Source organism: Mauremys mutica, chromosome 2 (assembly GCF_020497125.1).
Source record: "Mauremys mutica isolate MM-2020 ecotype Southern chromosome 2, ASM2049712v1, whole genome shotgun sequence".
Lineage (NCBI taxonomy): Eukaryota > Metazoa > Chordata > Testudines > Geoemydidae > Mauremys > Mauremys mutica.
In genome coordinates, this window is record NC_059073.1 from 264,176,145 (window position 1) to 264,194,364 (window position 18,220).

At 43.0% G+C, this 18,220-nt stretch overlaps 2 protein-coding genes across 7 annotated transcripts in view; one reads left to right on the top strand and one right to left on the bottom strand.

Annotated features, from left to right (window-relative positions):
* Positions 1-1,871: 1,871 nt before the first annotated feature.
* LOC123363648 (Sjoegren syndrome nuclear autoantigen 1 homolog) lies at positions 1,872-4,986 on the bottom strand. Of its 5 annotated transcripts, none has more exons than XM_045004863.1 (2): positions 4,773-4,986; positions 1,872-2,989 (listed from the first exon to the last, which is right to left on the bottom strand). In XM_045004863.1, exon 2 carries the CDS (start codon positions 2,918-2,920, stop codon positions 2,573-2,575), a length of 348 nt encoding a protein of 115 aa, XP_044860798.1. In that variant the 5' UTR covers positions 2,921-2,989; positions 4,773-4,986; the 3' UTR covers positions 1,872-2,572. The 5 variants fall into 5 exon arrangements, with proteins under 5 accessions (XP_044860798.1, XP_044860794.1, XP_044860797.1 ...); XM_045004859.1 differs by lacking the exon at positions 4,773-4,986 and adding an exon at positions 4,602-4,758; XM_045004862.1 differs by lacking the exon at positions 4,773-4,986 and adding an exon at positions 4,558-4,740.
* A 93-nt stretch (positions 4,987-5,079) lies between these two features.
* The window catches only part of WAC (WW domain containing adaptor with coiled-coil), a 107,900-nt gene continuing 94,759 nt past the window's right edge, over positions 5,080-18,220 (top strand). For both annotated transcript variants that reach the window (XM_045004857.1, XM_045004858.1), the window contains exons 1-3: positions 5,080-5,398; positions 5,530-5,566; positions 7,007-7,202. In XM_045004857.1, coding sequence (XP_044860792.1) covers positions 5,358-5,398; positions 5,530-5,566; positions 7,007-7,202 — 274 coding nt within the window. In that variant the 5' untranslated portion in view covers positions 5,080-5,357. The remainder of the gene's footprint in view (positions 5,399-5,529; positions 5,567-7,006; positions 7,203-18,220) is intronic.

The window sequence follows — 18,220 nt, forward strand, 5'->3', positions numbered from 1 at the left end:
AGATTGTGATGTCAATAACAAGCATGACATGGCAATCAAGTAATGAGCAAGATCAGATATGGTAAGCAGATCAAACATCTAGATGGATAGACAGAAGCTCAAACTCAGTGAAAAAATATTTGCTGTAATTTGTGAAGTAAATTAAAGTAAAAACAAGGGAGCAGGATTACCTCATTAGTATTATAGTATTAAAATAATAGCAGTATCCCTGATATTGGCTAGTTTTGTCACTCCTGTATTATTCAAGTGAGGCTACAGGAAGTGGTACATGAACAAATTGTTGATTAGCTCAGTCATTCTTTCCCAATGAGATTTAAAAAAAAAAAATGCAGTATTGCACACAGGAGAATATAAACTTTGCTTCATAAAACGGAACAGAGACTAATCTCACCAGACACAGTTTGCACTAACACACCCTTCGCTCTTGCACCCACGGGATTCATGATTTGTATTACGCTGCCTGACAAGTCAGAGTACAACTGCACTCCTTTAAATGTACTGAATCAGTATGAAACAAAGATTTTACTGAAAAAACAATGAGGAGTCTGGTGGCACTTTAAAGACAAACAGAATTATTTGGTATCAGAGGGGTAGCCGTGTTAGTCTGGATCTGTAAAAGCAGCAAAGAATCCTGTGGCACCTTATAGACTAATGGACATTTTGGAGCATGAGCTTTCGTGGGTAAATACCCACTTATTTGGGCATAAGCTTTCATGAGTAAAAAAACCCCACTTCTGCATCGTTGTTTTTGTGGACACAGACTAACACCCCTCTGATACTTGGCACCATGCAAGATTTTACTGCCATGCACATCTAAGAGCAAAGCTAGTGCTACAGTTTGTTAGTGTGCAGGGCAATATAAAAAGAAACGTTTAGTACGTACTAGAAATAGAAAACAAGATTAGAACTGAGATTTCTGCCATGTTCTCTTCCCTCCCCCTCCAAACTAGGTTGTTTTTAATCACTTGCAAAAGAAAGTCTCACAGCTAGAGAGCCAACTCTAATATTATTTTCTTCTTCCAGTGCGTATGTAAAACTCCCCCACCATATTCTTCACAAATCTTTTGCGTCTATAATACATGAGTAATAGAAGTTTTACATAAGGGAATACAAAATAAAGTCTTCAGGCAGTTCTGTCTTTTACCATCAGCTAAGATGAACTCAATAGGCAAACAACTTTGACAAAGTTATGTAAAAAGTTGTCACTGAAACAAGTTGTATAAAGATACTACTGTGATAAGGGCTGCAGAAATCCTTATAAATAATAGTTGTGTAATGTATGGTCTTGAGTTCTAAAGACTCAAAAGTTTGTTTCCTATTAGAATACCACACATAGCCATCTACTATAAAAATGAAGGGATCTATTCTCTCCCAGTATGCAAGTTTATAGATGCCATGCACTTTGCAAGGACATGATCAACTTGCATTTTGGAAATTCAATTTCTGGAGAGAGCATCTGTTAAATAGTATGTCTTTTTTTTTGGTTATATTATACATACACCCCCCCCCCCATCTCATAGAACTGGAAGGAACCCTGAAAGGTCATTGAGTCCAGTCCCCTGCCTTCACTAGCAGGACCAAGTACAGATTTTGCCCCAGATCCCGCCCCAGATCCCTCAAGGATTGAGCTCACAACCCTGGGTTTAGCAGGGCAATGCTCAAACCACTGAGCTATCCCTCCTCCCCTAAATTTTAATTATTTTAACATATTTTGATGGAATCCTGTTCCACTTATTTTAAAGGGGGTTTAAGGTGGGCCTGAAAGCAACATGAAACTGTTGAGTCTCTGGATGCCATCTTAATAAAAATAAATAATACTGAGATTGAGTTATGGGCACATTTCAGATAGAGAACAGACCCCTAAAAGAGGAAACCATTAGGAGATTTTATTTGGCCAGTAACAGCTGAAACAATTCATCATCATCTTGACTCAGCCAAAAGGAGTCAAAAGTATTTTGTCCATGTTCAGAATCTACCACCTGCCCACTCATTTTATACCATCCCTTCTTCCGAGAACTCAGTTGCAATGTTTCCCAGGTAAGAGAGAACTGAATTGGATTAACTGGATAGGATTTCTCAAAGTCATTAACATGTATTCTTGCCATTGATATAGGAGTGACTGAAAAGAGACAAAAGTGTTCTTTCCTCTCAGATTTAAGGAGTACTAATAAATCAGATTGAAACTCAGCTGTAAACATTCAGGGCTTGAGTGGTAAATCAAGAGCCTCCTTTCCTTGCTGACCTTCCCTTACAATTATTAAAGAGGCATAATGTCAAAGTTGGTTGGTCCAAAATTTGACCTCTATTTTCCTCGAATCTATTTGCAAAGTCTATGTAACTCTTTGTATGTGCTGGTTTGTTTAGATAATTATATAGAAATTTTTAGCAAAACAGTAGCTTTATTTATCTGTATTGTACATTATTTTCCATTATTTTAAATGTGCTAAAAACATATACAAAAGTTAAGGTAGAACCCTTTCTCAGATATATGCTCATCACAGGGTTCTGTGGCTAACCTCATTTCTGAACAGGAGGAATTGTAATTGTGTTAGAGTCCAAGCATTTAGCTGTTTCAGGCCACGTTGCTTTTCAGCTCTGCAGCTTTGTTTAAATTCCCCACTTCCTTCTTCAGGACATTTAGCAGCATTCTAGAACTATCCAAAATCTTCATATAAGCAGTTTCAGTTTCAGCAAGGATTTTATCAAGCTCGTTCCGTGAGGCTGTCTTCTGGGCCAAGCTTTCACAGACACACTCCAGTTGCTCAGACAGGATTCGGATTTCATGCTGGAGTTTATTTTTTTCCACTTCCGCTTGCTGGATCTGCTTGTTCAGTTCTTCTCTTTGCATGCATAAGTCTTCAATGCATTTCACCAGCTCATTATTGTAATCCTGCAGAACAGCTCCCTGCTGAGTCATCATCCAGGCTTCACCCTCTCAGTGGACTCTGCCACCACTTTCAGAGTCCTCTCTCAGCGACACCATTCAGCACTTTCATTTAAAAAGGAAAAACAAAACAAAAAAGCCTGTAGCTGGGCTTTTGTGAACAACTCTCCACTAACAAACCAGCACAGGTACTGCTATGGTAAAATAACATTTTGCTTTAAAAAAACAACAACAAAAAAACCCGAACCTCCCCAGACTTAAGTTTAACATATCTAAGGATACAACTTCTGTGATGTTCCCAGCCTCTTTCTGTCTAGGGATCAGGGCCAAAATTCAAGGTTCCAGAATTTCCATTTATTTACTCAGTGCTTTAGCGAGTTTCTTTTGATAGTTAATGAACATTTACATATAATGAAGTCTAACCCTTCATTACAGCAAAATTGTCACAAAATAATTTTCACTGTAGCTTCCTATTACAACTTTCTTGGAAAAAACAACTCCTTTTGGGCTCAGAATTTCAGTGCTTGGTCACAAATATAAAACTGTAATTTACAAATATAGTCTTTTCTATGGAGGACAGAAATTTGGTGATTGTCACTAGAAATATTCACTCAAAGTCAAGGATAAAGAAAGACATTTTCTTCATCTGATACTGTGCTTAACCACAAGTACTGTACCACCTCCCCACTCACAGTACTTCCCAGGTCTGCCTATAGTGAGTCCAGCACAAGATAGGAGCCACCAGCCGGAATGTCCCCAGCTTCCCTCCAATCCCCCGCAACGATTTACCTCTCCCTAGCTGCTCCGGGCATCCAAACTTTGATTTAGTTGGGGATTGGTCCTGCTTTGAGCAGGGGGTTGGACTAGATGGCCTCCTGAGGTCCCTTCCAACCCTGATATTCTATGATTCTATTAATCAATTCAACACTCTATTTTCACACGCACGTGGACATGAGTTAGATGAGTATGTTTTGTAATGTGCAAGCTAGCTGCCCGCCTCTGCTCTGGAGAGCTGCTTTTCTTCGCTCTCCTCAGGAGGATACCGGGAGCAGTCTGGATGAGTAGGCAGTGTGAGAGTGCTCTGTCCTATCTCCACAGAAGAGCCATATCATGAACATTACATGCTTGCTATGGGAACTGATTGCAGGTGCGAGGGTGCCAGGGATATACTCCAGCCCTATTTGCTCTCCATCCTCTTACTACTAAGTGGAAACAGAGTGTTCTCCGGGGCTTCAAGCAGTGGCTGCTATGGCACGCTACAAACAGCACCGCCACCAAAAGCCTGGCAATTTGAGAGGGGAACCCCACGGGGGCAGCTCTTATTATTGCCACCTAACTCCCACAGCAACTATGGCGGTGACAACTCAGACACTTTCCTAACAGAGACAGGAAGAAAGCCCCAGTCTTCCAGTCTTAAGACTTAAACATCCACTGGGGCTGCTGCGAGACAAACAAGCGCCGCAAAGGGGACACACTCGCACATCCATGCAGCCAGGAGCAAGCCTCCCAAAGGGCCGTTTTAACCTTCCCCATCCCGAGTTTCCTCCCAGGAGACAGGACGTACACAAGATGGTTCCCTTTCTACCCTCCCATTTGTCAGTCGGGCTTGGAGGAGACCCTCTCCCTTGCCATTGCCCCTGCTGTACCCAACCTGGACGAAGAGCCTCCCGCACCAGCCGGAAAGCGGTCTGCGCTAACTGGTAGCCAGCGCTCTCACCCCAGGCTGTCTGCAGCAGAGCGGAGCACGCCTCTCAGGAGCTCGCCATGCCACCCAAGAGGCAAGGGGCTCCTGGCCAATCAGCCAGCCCGGCTCTCCGAACAGCTGCTTTCTCCGAGCGTTCCAACCGGGAGTGGCCGCAGGGCGAGGGGTGAAGGGTCACGGAAATACCCGAGAACTTCCGAATGCGGAGGCGCTGTCTGCGGCGATGTTTTCCGAAGGCTGGCGGAGCGCGTTACCCGGTAGCGGTAGGCTGGTGGCGGAAATAGCCGATGCTGTCCGAAGAGGAAGAGTGAGGGCGTTGGACTTGGCGGAAATAGCCGATGTTTCCCGAAGGCACAGCCGCCCAAGAGCAGAGGGGGCCGAGTGGGAGGAGCTTGCCGAAAAAAGCCGAAAACACCCGACGTTAACCGAACAAGGCGTCGCCCGAGTTTCCCGGATGTAGTTGGAGGAGCGGCGGCGGTGGTGGGAGCAGCGGGGGGAGGAGGCAGCGGCGGCGGAGTCTGTGCTGCTCAGTGTCTCAGAGTGTGCGGGGCCGAGCTGTGGCGTCTCCCCTTTCGCTGTGCGGAGAGGAGATGGGCCCGTGAGCGCTGCTCCCAGCCGAGCTGCCTGAGCCGCCCCCTCCCTCCCCTTCCCTGTCCCGGTCGGTGGCGAGGCGGAGCGCTGCCTCCCCCTCCTCCCCCCTCGGCGCCTGTGGCCCGGCCGCGGCCGTCCCCTCCTGGTCCCCTCACACTCACGCACACAGGCCGGGCATTGATGGTAATGTATGCGAGGAAACAGCAGAGACTCAGTGATGGGTAAATCCCCTCCTCCCTTTCCCCCACCCCGCGGGGGGCTCCCCCAGCCCCTCCGCCATGTTTGTGGTACCCCTCCCCCTCGGCGGCCGGTAACGGTTGTTCGCTAACGTCGCTTTCTCTCTCTCTTCCAGCTGTCACGACCGCAGGGGGGACTCTCAGCCCTACCAGGTACCTGCAGCGCTGGCCGCTAGGCCCAGGAGGAGGAGCGGGGGAGAGAGCGGAGGGGAGGGAGCTACTCCAGCACAGGCTTCGGCCGCCGACGCAGGCCGCGGTGCTGCCACTTCCCCGCCTCCTCCACTCATGAGCCCCTTAGTACCGGGGAGGGGGCGCCTGTGTGGGAGGGGGGAGGGGTCCCGGTTCCCTCTGGCGCCCGGCGGGGCAGAGGCAGGGAGGCTAGGCGAGGCCTAGCGAGGTCCTGTGTAGGGTTCGGCCCTCAGTGCCGGGAGAAGGTGGGGGGCGGGAGAATGAGTCAATATCGCATTTAGTGAAAAACAGATAGTAAAACGTGTTCTCTGAAGGCCGGAGAAAGCCCCTCGCCTGCTCCCCAAATCCCTGCTGGGAGCTGACACCTGAGCAGGGCACACTATAGCCACCGGCCCACTGGGGCTGCAGCTATATGCAAGAAACCTGCATCAAATCCTTATGTCACTGGGAAACTACTTGTATTTCTGAGAGGCATAACATACTCCCTTCCTAGCCTGAAAACCCAGTTCTTGGGGAGTGCTAGCTGTGGTTTTTTGAGGACACCTATTCCCATGGGTAGGGGAGTGGGGTATTGTGCTCTCATGACACATTTGAGGGGCTGTTTTTTGAAATTTCTGGGCATTTGGCTGACTAGTTGTGAAACAAAATGTGACAATTGAAAGCAGCTGTTAGTGACAGTTCATCTAAATGTAAACATTCCCCATCCAGAGGTTTGCATTGTGAAAGATGCTGATCAGTGCTGCTTCCAATGTATAAATATTTCAGAATGAACACAAATTAAGCTCCCCTCCACATCACCTCACACCCCTCTCCCCAGTTCAGCATTCTTTTTAATACTATCTTAGTTGTTCTTGTGCCCTAGTAAAGTTTGTTCTGGAAATTCAAGGCGGTGGGTGAGCTTAAGTGACTTTGAATTAAACTTGCAGTGCATACACTGGTTCATGCAGAATTTGTAAATGATAACTTCTGTTTTTATTCCATTACTTATTAAGTAACTGAACTCCTCCTCCCAAAAAAGAAGTCAGCAGTCTATGTAGTGCTGAATGTGTATATAGTGCAAGATGAATTAGAATTCAAGGAATTGCAGTTTAATTTTAATATCCTATTATAGCAGATATTCACCTCTGAGCCCATAGTGGGGGAATATGATACAAGAGCTAAATAAGAATAGAATTTCTTACTGTAGATGGGATAATTAAAATTGGGAAGCTTTATGCTACTTGTCTTCCTAAAATGCTGATATGTCACTCAAATATACCTTAGAAATAATTTAATCGCTAAAATTTACACTAGACAGTGAAAAATCTTAAATATCTTGTAAATTTAGTATTTGTATTAGTTAGAAGTAATATTAACTGCTACATAATTGGATTTCATTTTAAAACATATTCTCATCTTTTGCAGACTCTTAAATACTCATCAAAGAGTCACCCCAGTGGTGGTGATCACCGTCATGACAAAATGCGAGACACCACAGATCCTTCACCACCAAATAAAATGTTGCGGCGATCTGATAGCCCTGAAAACAAATATGGTGACACCACAGGGCACAGTAAAGCAAAAAGTGTGCATACTCACAGAGTTAGAGAGAGGGATGGAGGTGAGTTGTTTTTAATTGACTTTTTATTTAAGCAGTAGTAATCTGACTTCAATTTTATTGAAGTAACAAGTGAAACAGTTACAACTGACATGAGCACAACTTCACATTAAATGACATGCCTTACACCACGGTGAGAAGACTGCACTGAGACCAAAATATAGTGATCAGTTCCACGGGAGGCAATTGCCCTTGGTCTTTTAAACTGAACTAATTTTTACTCTTCCAAAAAGTAGTAGATTTCAATGAAGCCACCAAGAGATTGATTAAATTTAATTTTTTTTTGTATTGTTGCATTTTCAAGCTGACTTCTAAAGGCCTTGGGAAGAGCAGTATATGGTAACATCTTAATTAGATTACATTTTAGATATTTTTATAAACAGAATACATTTTTACTTATTCTTACAGAGACTTTGAAGCATCAGAGTTTCAGCTACTATTAGTCTGTCTTCTGTTGTTCAGTTGTTTAAATTGTTTATAATGTGTTAGGGCATAAGAAAATGCTCACAGGTTAACTTGGATTAATAATTTTCTTTTTAATGTGCTGTTCTTCTAAATGTTACACTTCCATACATGATAGATTAAGTTCTTTGCAAGCCTTATAAGCTTCTGTTCTATGCTACCATTCAAGAGACTGGGTTTAGTTTCTGGTTCTACTTACTTGCTCCCCAAGGCATTGATCCTTCAAACACTTAACACTTTTTTCTTAATTTTTTACTACCATGAGTAGTTCCATTGATTTCCATGGGACTTACCTTAGTAAAGGTAAGCATATGTGTAAGTGTTTGGAGGATCAAGGTCCAATATAGGAGCACTTGAGGGGGTGGGGATGGCAGCTGAATATTGAACCCATTCTCACTGTGTTTAAACATAGGAGAAATAAGTTCAAGTTCTCAAGTCCACCTGGACTGAATGGTTGGTGATGCAGTGCCTCATGGATGTATACAGTGGTGTTGAGGGATAATGTAGTCTAGATACTGGAATATGTAAAGGGAATAGAAGGCTACTTCCCCTTCTGTTCTCTCCTTCCCCCCTTCCTTCATGGAGTAAAAAATTCAGTGTGTTATGATTAATAGACATCACACACACAGTGTATTTTTAGTATGTATAACAAGTAGTCCTAAATGTTTGCATAAGTGAATGTGAGCCTTTCAGAATAAAGAGTGTTTGTTAAAGACACAAAATGAAATAAACAGAAGTGATTTTGTGTTATAAAAAACTAAGAATTATTTACATATTCAGAAATCATGTCTAGCTTACATTCCATAAAAATAGCATAATTGAGTGAAATAATATTAAATTGTGACCAATAAAGCAAAGTGCATAGAACAAACTGGCAGAGCCTACTTATGCAGATAAATCTGTGCTCTGAAATAGCTATACAAAGGTTTAAACTGCATGCATTTTACTTTGACACCATTAAGATCTATGGCATACTCGTATCATTTTTATGAATTGGAATTAGGTGTTTGAACACAACTGGAACTTCTTGACTGGGTGTTGCTGATACATTTATTGGGTATTATGGTCATGGATGTAACGGGCTATCTGATTTTAAATACAGGCTAGTGTGTACTGTAATTACACTAAAATATACTGCTGATTGTTGCAATATGTCACTAATTATACCAATACAGAAGTAAAGTTATCTCAGTACTTCCCATATGTCTCTCAATTTCAGGGCTACAGAAAACTTAGTGAGAACATACTGTATTTTGTTTAAATGGATAGATATTGTCAAGTTAGATAGCATGTTTTTTTAAAAAAAAACTTTACTAAATGCTAATAGGACCTAGGACTATTAACTGAAGTAAAATTAGTAATGTCATTTTCTTCTCCATTATTTTGAATGTGTTTATTCTTTGCATTTCTCTTAGTTTAGGCAGTGAAAATAGACCGGTTTCACTTTTGTATTTATTCATTTTCTAGTCAGTTTCATTATTGTAGTGTTGGAGTGTTTTGATTGGAACTACTGCAAGGGAATGACTACATCTAAGTGAATTAGTTGAATGGAAATACTCCCATGATTTTTTTCATTAACTTTAAGTTTTGTTTTAAAAAAAAGCAAAATCCAACAACATTCACCATGCAACACTGGAGTTTTAAACACTAAATTAGAAGCCTAAACTCACCCATTCCTCTCCTTTTAAAGTTAATTTTAAAAATCACTTCAATTTTTCACTCTCCTGGTTTCCAGTTCTTCTTTGAGCAAACAGATGACTAAGTGGTACAGTATGCTGATGTTTTGAATTTATTCAGTCCTGAATCTGGTCCAGTATTTTGTGGTAAAGCAAAAATTGACATAACTTTATTAAGGGCTTATCTATACATAGGGTTTTTTTTGTTTTGTGCTGCTATAATTGTATTGTTCTGGAGACCAATATAGATCAAGTGGTACAACCATCTAGTATGGATGCAGTTATACACATATAAAAGTGCTTATATCCATAAAGCTTAGTCCTGAAATAAGATGTACGGATATATGCATCTTTGTACTGGTATATAACTGCATCTGCAGTAGGAAGTTGTACCACTGTAACTATATTGGTTTCTAATCAATGTAATTATAGTGATACCAAGAACACCCCAAACTATGTGAACAAGCCTTATGTGTTGGTATAATACAAGTAAAGCAGGTTGAGTATTCAGTCTCTCTGGTAATGGTAAAGTTTATTCCAGGGTTATTGCAGGCTTTTGACATATTTTGTCCTCTTATCGCCCAAGGAAAGTCACACATAGACTACACTAAAATATATCCACCTTTAATGTGCAGAATAAACATTTGGCTACACTACCAGTGGTAGTGGAAGTGATGTGATTGTGCATCCAGTGGTTTAAAAAAAAATTTGTTGGAGTGTGACAATAAAAGCAAATATTCACAGCCAAGTGGCAAAATTACTATCTTGTGTTTGTATTCAGGTCTCCACACGTGGAAGCCTAGTCCCTGTCCTGAAGAGCTTAAAATCTATGGTGACAAACAATGCACAAAATAACTAGACCATATAGCCCATAATCTATTATTTGTTGGCCAGTTTCTTGTAGGAGTCACAGATGTGGGTCTTGTGGGGTTATCTGTTGGTTCCAGGAGGGGATTCTATGCTTAGGAACAGCCAGCCTGAGGGAGGTGAGCAGTTAAAGCTAGCATTGTTGGCAGGGAAAAGATAGCCATGAAGAGTCTTGAAGGCGAGGAGAAGAAACTTGAATTTGACTTAGTGGAAAAGGGGAGAAATCAATAGAAGGATTCAAAATGTGTGTATTGTGACAGGGCAGACTAAGAGGCAAGGAAAATGATCCTAGCAGTTGTGTTTTCAGAGCACTGGAGGGGGAGATACGAGTTTCAGAGAGCCTGAGAGGAGGAGGTAATAAAGCCTGGTGAGCAGGTTAGATGTGGGAATGGGAAGAAAAGATCTGCACTTAAAACCGAAAAAAGAAGTTGCAAAATTTGAATACATCCTGTAGGTCAAGGGAGGAGTTGTGAAAAATCACTTCCAGGTCATGCCTGAGTGACGGAGCATCTTTGTCATCAATGATGGAAAATATAAGGAGGCAGAATTTGAGTTTAGATAGGGAGTTCAGCTTTGGCCATGTGTACTCCAAACCTATCTAAAGGGAGGTATTAGTTGATATGAAATGATCTCAGGCATCCTGCTATGTCTAAGTTTATGAGGATCTGTGAAAATCTGTTTGCTTTTTGTCATATTCTTAATATACAGGTGAATAGATGACTGTTAAAATTTTATTATTTGAACAATATTCGTATATACAACATGAAACCTTTTAGATCATGTACTACATTTTTTCCCTTCACAGACTAATTCAGTTGATATTATCTAAATACTAAAACTTCACTGAAGTTGGATGAGAATAGTTAATGTTGATTACCTTTAGTTACTTGAGAACTTAAACTGGAAGAATTTTAGATACAAGAAATTATTGATCTAAACTTTAGAATATGATATATTCAATAATATAAAATGCCAAACTAACTAAATCACTACTGAACAGAGGGGCCTGACAACCATCAAAGCTAAAATGGACTATTTTACAACAGGAGTTTCTAGATGGGTTTGTAGAGATTTTGCAGAGAGCTGATATGTCACAGGCTCCTGGCTTTCCTTGTCTACCAACATTCATTGCAAAAAGACACTAAATACCTATTGAAACAGCTGGAAACAAGGAGCCAGCTTGCCTTCTTGGGGGCCATTGCTATGGAGGAAAGGAAGCGAGCAGCTGGTGGAGTGGGCATTCACCATCAGGGAAAATGAACAGGGCAGTTGGGAGAGAAGAGTAGCTGTGGCTGGGCTGTAAATGCAGAGGAGAAGAAAACCCAGGTGTAGGCAGACAGATAAAAACCTGATAGCAGCAAAGCATGTGTGCAGGGGGATAAGGAAATGGAGGAGTGGGGAGAGTAGACAGTGTTCAACAAGATAAATACATTAAAAGCAGTAAATGTTAGAGAAGTATTTTTTTTTATCTACCATGGAAGCACTGTCTTCAGGATGCTGCTCAGTCACGGGGAAGGGAGGAGAAGTCTATGTGATTATCAATGAGAGGGTGGGTGGTCTAGGAAACACTTTGAAGGCTGTAAATTCTCTCATCCGTCAAATGGTATAAAGATTTAATTTCTGTCTCCAGCAATTCTCGAGAGATCTGTGGTTAAGAGTATGTGGAAGATGGTTGCAAAAATGATTATTTGGAAGATTGAATACAAAAGGCTTCCAAACCAGTAAACTTTTACAAGCATTTGTTCTGGACCAATCAGAAACTCAGTTCCCTGGATTTTTAGTTTTGAGGGAAAACTTGATCTATTGTATACTATCACATTTATTTTCTGATACTGCTAAGGGACATCTTCAGTTTGAAAAAAACACATGATTTTTTTTTACCTATTCTTATTATAATTAACAGAGAAGATACAGTGTGTGTGGTGGGGAAACCCTCCTTATTTTTTTCACTTCACAGAATCATAGAAATACAGGTCTGGAAGGGGACCTCAAGAGATCATCTAGTCCAGCTCCTCATGCAGAGGCAGGACCAAGTATACCTACACTATTCCTGAGAGTTTGTCTAACCTGTTCCTAAAAACCTCCAGTGATGGGGATTCCATGATCTCCCTTGAAAGGCTGTTCTATAACTTAACTATCCTTATGGTTGGAAAGTTTTTTCTGTCTTAATTTGCAAAAAGGGAGATTGAGGTTAAGTGGATTGCGTCTTATCCTACCTTCAGCCAACACAGAGAGCAATTGATCACTGTCCTCTTTATAAGTGCCCTTAACATTTGATGACTGCTACCAGGTTCTCCCTGGAGTCATCTTTTCTGAAGACTAAACATACTCATTTTCTAAGCCTTTTATCACTTTTGTTGCTCTCTGGACTGTCTCTAATTTGTCCATATCTTTTTTTTTTTAAGCTATGGAGTCCAAAAGTGGACACCATACTCCAGCTGAGACCTCACCAGCACTGATTAGAGTGGGACAACAGTTGCTTCCTGTGTCTTATGTACCATATTACTGTTAATACACCCCAGAATATTAGCCTTTTTTGCAGCTGTGTCATGTTTTTGTCTCATTCAATTTGAAATCCACTAACTCCCATATTTTCTGCAGTACTACTGCCTAGCCAGTTATTCCCCTTTTTGTATTTATGCACTTTGTACGTGCCTTTACTGAATTTTATCATGTTGATTTCAGACCAATTCTCTGACTTGTCAAGGTAATTTTGAATTCTAATCCTGTTCTCCAAAGTTATTGCAGCTCCTGTCAGCTTGGTGTCATCTGCAAATTGTATAAACTCTCCCCACCACTTTCCAAGTAATTAATGAAAATGAATAGTACCAGACACAGGACTGGCTCTTGCGGGACCCCACTAGATATGACCTCCCAGATGGACAGATTGCACCCACCTGCTAGTACTTCACCTCCCTAGCTTGCTTATGAGAATGCCACATATGACTGTTTTAAAAGCTTTACTAAAATCAAGGTTTCCCCCTTTTCTACTTCCCCAGTAACCCTGTCAGAAAAAGAAATGAGTTTGGCATGATTTGTTCTTGGCAGATACATGTTGGCTATTAGTTACTATCCTTTTATCCTCTGGGTGCTTACAAATTGATATTCTGTACCAGTATCTTTCCAGGTATTGAAGTTAGGCTGACTGGTCCTCTTTGATCCCCTTTTTAAAGATAAGTACTGTTTGTGCCCTTCTCCAGTCCTCTGGACCTCTCCTGTCCTCCATGAGTTCTCAAAAATAATCATTAATGTTTCCGACATTGCTTCAGCTAGTTCCTTATGTACCCTAGGGTGAATTTCATCAGGGCCTGCCGACTTGACTAAATCTAACTTCTCTAAATATTTTTAACCTGTTCTTTCCCTGTTCTGGCTTGTTTCCTTCCGACCCATCCTCAAGTAAGTTTAATTGGAAATACTGTATAGTCCAGGGATCTGCAACCTTTCAGAAGTGGTGTGCCGAGTCTTCACTTATTCACTCTAATTTAAGGTTTCGTGTGCCAGTAATTCATTTTAATGTTTTTAGAAGATCTTTCTATAAGTCTATAATATATAACTAAACTATTGTTGTATGTAAAGTAAATAAGGTTTTTAAAATGTTTAAGAAGCTTCAATGTTCATTTTAAGAACATTTTAAAATGTTTAAGAAGCTAAAATTAAATTAAAATGCAGAGCCCCCTGGCTCGGTGGCCAGGATCTGGGTAGTGTGAGTGCCACTGAAAATCAACTTGCATGCCGACTTCGGCACGCGTGCCATAGGTTGCCTACCCCTGGTGTATATCAATTAGTTTTCCCTTCTGTGTGGGTCTTTCACATAACAGGGGAGAGACCTTTTTTAAAACTAGAAAAGTGTGGTTGTAAAACCACAGTCAGGTGATAGTTCTGAAACTACATTTTTTTTTTAAATTACTAGTTTTGAAGTTCATTGTCTTTGAAAAGCAGTTGTTAAGCTATGATGGTAAATAACAACTGGTTAGATGAAGTGAAAATGTGTCTAGAACTGTTCACTTTTGAAATTAATGCAGGTTATCCAGAGTAGTTAGTATTTTTAATGCTTTTATTAAATTGCGTATAGATTTTTCTTGAAATTCAGTAAAATTTGAATTTCTCTGAGTTTTATTTTAATGCATTATTTAGGTAATTCTAGCAGTTAGATACAGTATGCTGAGTGTTTACTTCTCTTTTTCAAAGGGTAAAAAAAAAAAATCTCTTAATACTGGTTATAAACAGGTCTTGCTAAATTTGCTTGCCAGAGGTATTTAAAAAGCATTCCCTGGTGATTGGTGGCTCTGTTCATTTCTGCAGAATTCAAGCTTTCTTAGTTTTAAGTTTCTAGCATGTGTGTCTGCTAAGGAGAGAAGCATGTACATATGGGCTACTGCCTGAGATGGCAGTCCTGTACCTGTGAGCTGTTCTTGTAGTAATCTGAAGTAGAGCCCTGCAAATCCATGGGTATTTGCTTTATATCCGTGGACCATTTCTGTGCAGGTCTCTGATGGTAAGAGCTGGGCAGGCAGCTGTGAGGAACCATGGGCACCGGTTCCTCCATCTGCCCTGAGCGGGAGGCCTGCGGGGGGCAGGGACACTAGGCAGAGGGCTCTTTGGCCCCATGCACAGGGCAAGTGGAGGGTCCACCATGGATCCTCACAGCTGCCTGCCCAGCTCTTACCATGCCTGGTCTGCGGCTCCGGGTCTCCTCCCCTCTGCCCCCTGGCCAGAGTCGGGTCGGAGAAATCCGTACGGGCAGCTTTGGGGAGCCTGGGTTATTCTACCTGCCCTGGGCTGCAGGGCTTGGGAGGCAGGGACACTGGGTGGTGGACTGCTCAGGTCACCCGCCCAGGGCAGGTGGAGAGTCTGCTACGGCTCCCCACAGCTGCCCAAGCAGCTCTGCCTGACCGGACTCTGGTGCGGGGGATGCCTTGGAATAGAGCCCCAGTGTAGAGCCCTGCAGATCTGCGGATATCTGCAGATAATTTTTGCAGATCATGGATTGGATGCGGATACACATTTGAGTATCTGTGCAGGGTTCTAGCCTGAAGAAACAGGGTCAGAGGCAGGTGGTTTCCAGAGAGTTGCCCACTGCTAGACCAATAGCTGCAGGAGCAAATATGCAACATTCTCTACTACCATTGTTCTGTTATTCCTCATGCCTCCTGTACTAAACTGACTCCCTTGACCCCAGACTTGGAAACTGCCTCATGGTATTCTCAGTCCCCCCCCGCCCCTCCCCACCCCCAAAAGAAAAACTCGTTAGCTATTTGGTGACAGTTTACAGTTGGGGTCTCCTCTTTATTGTTTTATTTCCTATTTCCCCTCCTGTTCTTTCTGCTCTCATCATTTAACTGTCTTACCTGAAGATTTATTCAGCAATTTAAAGTTGATTCCTGTGGTTAAAACTATGAAAAGCCATGAGGGAGTATATTGTGTGTTTCTGTCTCTTTACTGGTGGCAGTTTTGGCCAAGAGAGAAGCTGATTTTACTGAAGTGTGATGTTGACCTCTGCGAGACATCTTGTGGCTCCACGTGCTGTAAGTTCACTGTTAATGGAAGTAGTAATCCAAGAAAATGCAGTGTTCTTCAGTGTACTGTTTTTTAAAGTCAAACTTTTATACAAGTTTCACAAGCATTTCCTGGGGAAAAGTTCCAGTATGACAGTATAAAGGATTGCGCTGTGTGCAGCCGTGGGGAGCGCAGAGCCCTTTAAATCCCAGCCGCCGCCGGGATTCAAAGGGCTCTGGGCTGCCCGCAGCTGAGGGGAGCCCAGAGCCCTTTGAATCCCGGCCCGCGGCCGCTGTTTGCCCCCTCCACGGACCCCTGCCCCTAACTGTCCCCCAGGACCCCCACCCCCTATCTAACACCGCTGGTCCTTGTCCCCTGATACCCCTCTCCCAGGACCCCACCCTCTATCTAAATGCCGCTGCGCCTTGTCCTCCGATTGCCCCCTCCTGAGACCCCTGCCCCTAACTGCCCCTTGGGACCCCAGCCCCTATCTAAGCCTCCCTTCTCCTTGTCCCCAACTGCCCCCTCCTGAGATCCCCCCAACTTCCCCTCAGGAACTCACCTCCTACCTGTCCCCTGATGAACCCCTAAGACTCCAACTGCTGCCTGTCCCCTGACTGCCCCCCTGAACCTCCGCCCCATCCAATCCACCCTGCTCCCTGTCCCTTGACTGCCCCCTGGAACTCCCTACCCCTTCTCCAACCCCCAGCCCTCTTACCGTGCCACTCAGACCAGTGTGTCTGGTTCCATGCAGCTCCAGACACGTTGCTGCCATGCTCCCCCCCCCCAGCACCTGCCTTCCAGATTTGAACACCTCAAAATTCAGGAGTGCTCAAGTTCAGTTTGGGCAGCTGTTACTTCATTTCTCCCAAATCAAATATACTGATCCACTGTAACTTGCTGTAGAAAAAGTAGGATAAAATTGAGCAAGAAATGCTTATTAGGACTGGAATTGCTATTTTCAACAGCAATTTTGTTTGTTTAAACAGAAGACAGTGATATTGCATTGGCAAATTCCCCATAGAAAGAAAGAGTGGAACAAAAGAATAATAAAGGCACCTCAACTTTTCCTCATTTATGGAGGACAGTCTTATAATATGCATCCAGATATCCTCCAATCACACAAGCTGAAAATTGTTCCACTTTACTGCAGCTCTGTAACCATATGAGAACCAATCCTGTCTGTGTTTTGTGCACATCCAAAATTCCTGCTGAATGACCCACCCTGGGAGCGAGTTACCAGTGACCCAGGGCTGGGGCGGCAGGAGGTGTGTGTGTGGGGGGCACTGGTGGGGGGGAGCCCAGGGCTGAGGCAGCAGCGGGGTGGGGGGAGGGCATTGGTGGGGAGGAAAGGGGGAAGCCCAGCGCTGGGGCGGCAGGGGGGGAGAGCCCAGGACTGGGGCAGCAGGAGGGTACAGGGGGGAGCCCAGGGCTGGGATGGGGGGCAGCCAATTTTTTTTTTGCTTGGGGCAGCAAAAAACCTAGAGCCAGCCCTGCCGGGTTCCCCCAGCCGCCAGAGCCCCGGGCCCTTTAATTTGCCCCTGAGGGCTCCCAGCCACCTCTGCAGCTGGGAGCCCCTGGTTGATTTAAAATAAAGTATCACCTCCCCACCCCCAACCTCCCTTTTTGGCCCACAGCTGTTTTGGTGGGGCGGCGCTGGGGAAGGAGGGTTTGTTTCCGCAGGGCTGGGTGGCCCTGGGGCGGGGTATTTCTGCGGGCTGGGAGGTTTCGGCCCTCAGCTGTTTTCTTTGTAGGAATGTGGCCCTCGCCGCTTTACGAGTTGTGCAGGCCTGCACTACAATTTCAGCATTTTTGCTAATGTTGCAGATGAAGGCTTGCCACTCCCCGAAGTGAATATTCTACTGGGAGAATATCATAGAAGTGTTCTTGTTCTGGTGAAATGTCTTTAGTCTGTTCTAAAAACCGAAGTATATATTTTAATAAATTAGTATTTTTATAAAATAGGAAACTTTTCAGCTCTTAGAACTTCAGCTTCCAAATCACATAACTGATTTGTAAGGTAAACTTTGCCTTTTTCCCCCTTGTTTGTTTGTTTGGGAATAACAAATGTTTTGATGATTTACTTTGGAAGTTGTATAACGTAGTAGTTTTGGTTGCACAGTTAGTTGAGCTCTTGTGTAATCACACATTTTGCAAAGCTTCTGTAATTTAAAAACAGTAGTTAAATTTCTGAAATCTACAAAAAGAAATCCACTTGTCTATGGGAAGAGATCCAGGAATGATCAAACAGAGAAAACGTGGCAATTTTTGCTATAAAATACATACCTGTTCAGGCTTGCTACAAAAGCCCACCATGGCTGGTTCGCAACTAAATAGGGCTTTTTCTCACTGAGAAGACAACTGTCTACAGGGCTTTCAATGCACCAACTCTGGCCTGCTATTCTACCATTTTACTCTGCAGAACCTCTGCATTCCTCACCTAGTTAATGGCCAGATATGTTAAGAGAACTTCAGTAAGCATATTGTCAATCCCTTCATGTTAGTAGTATTGGAATAGTT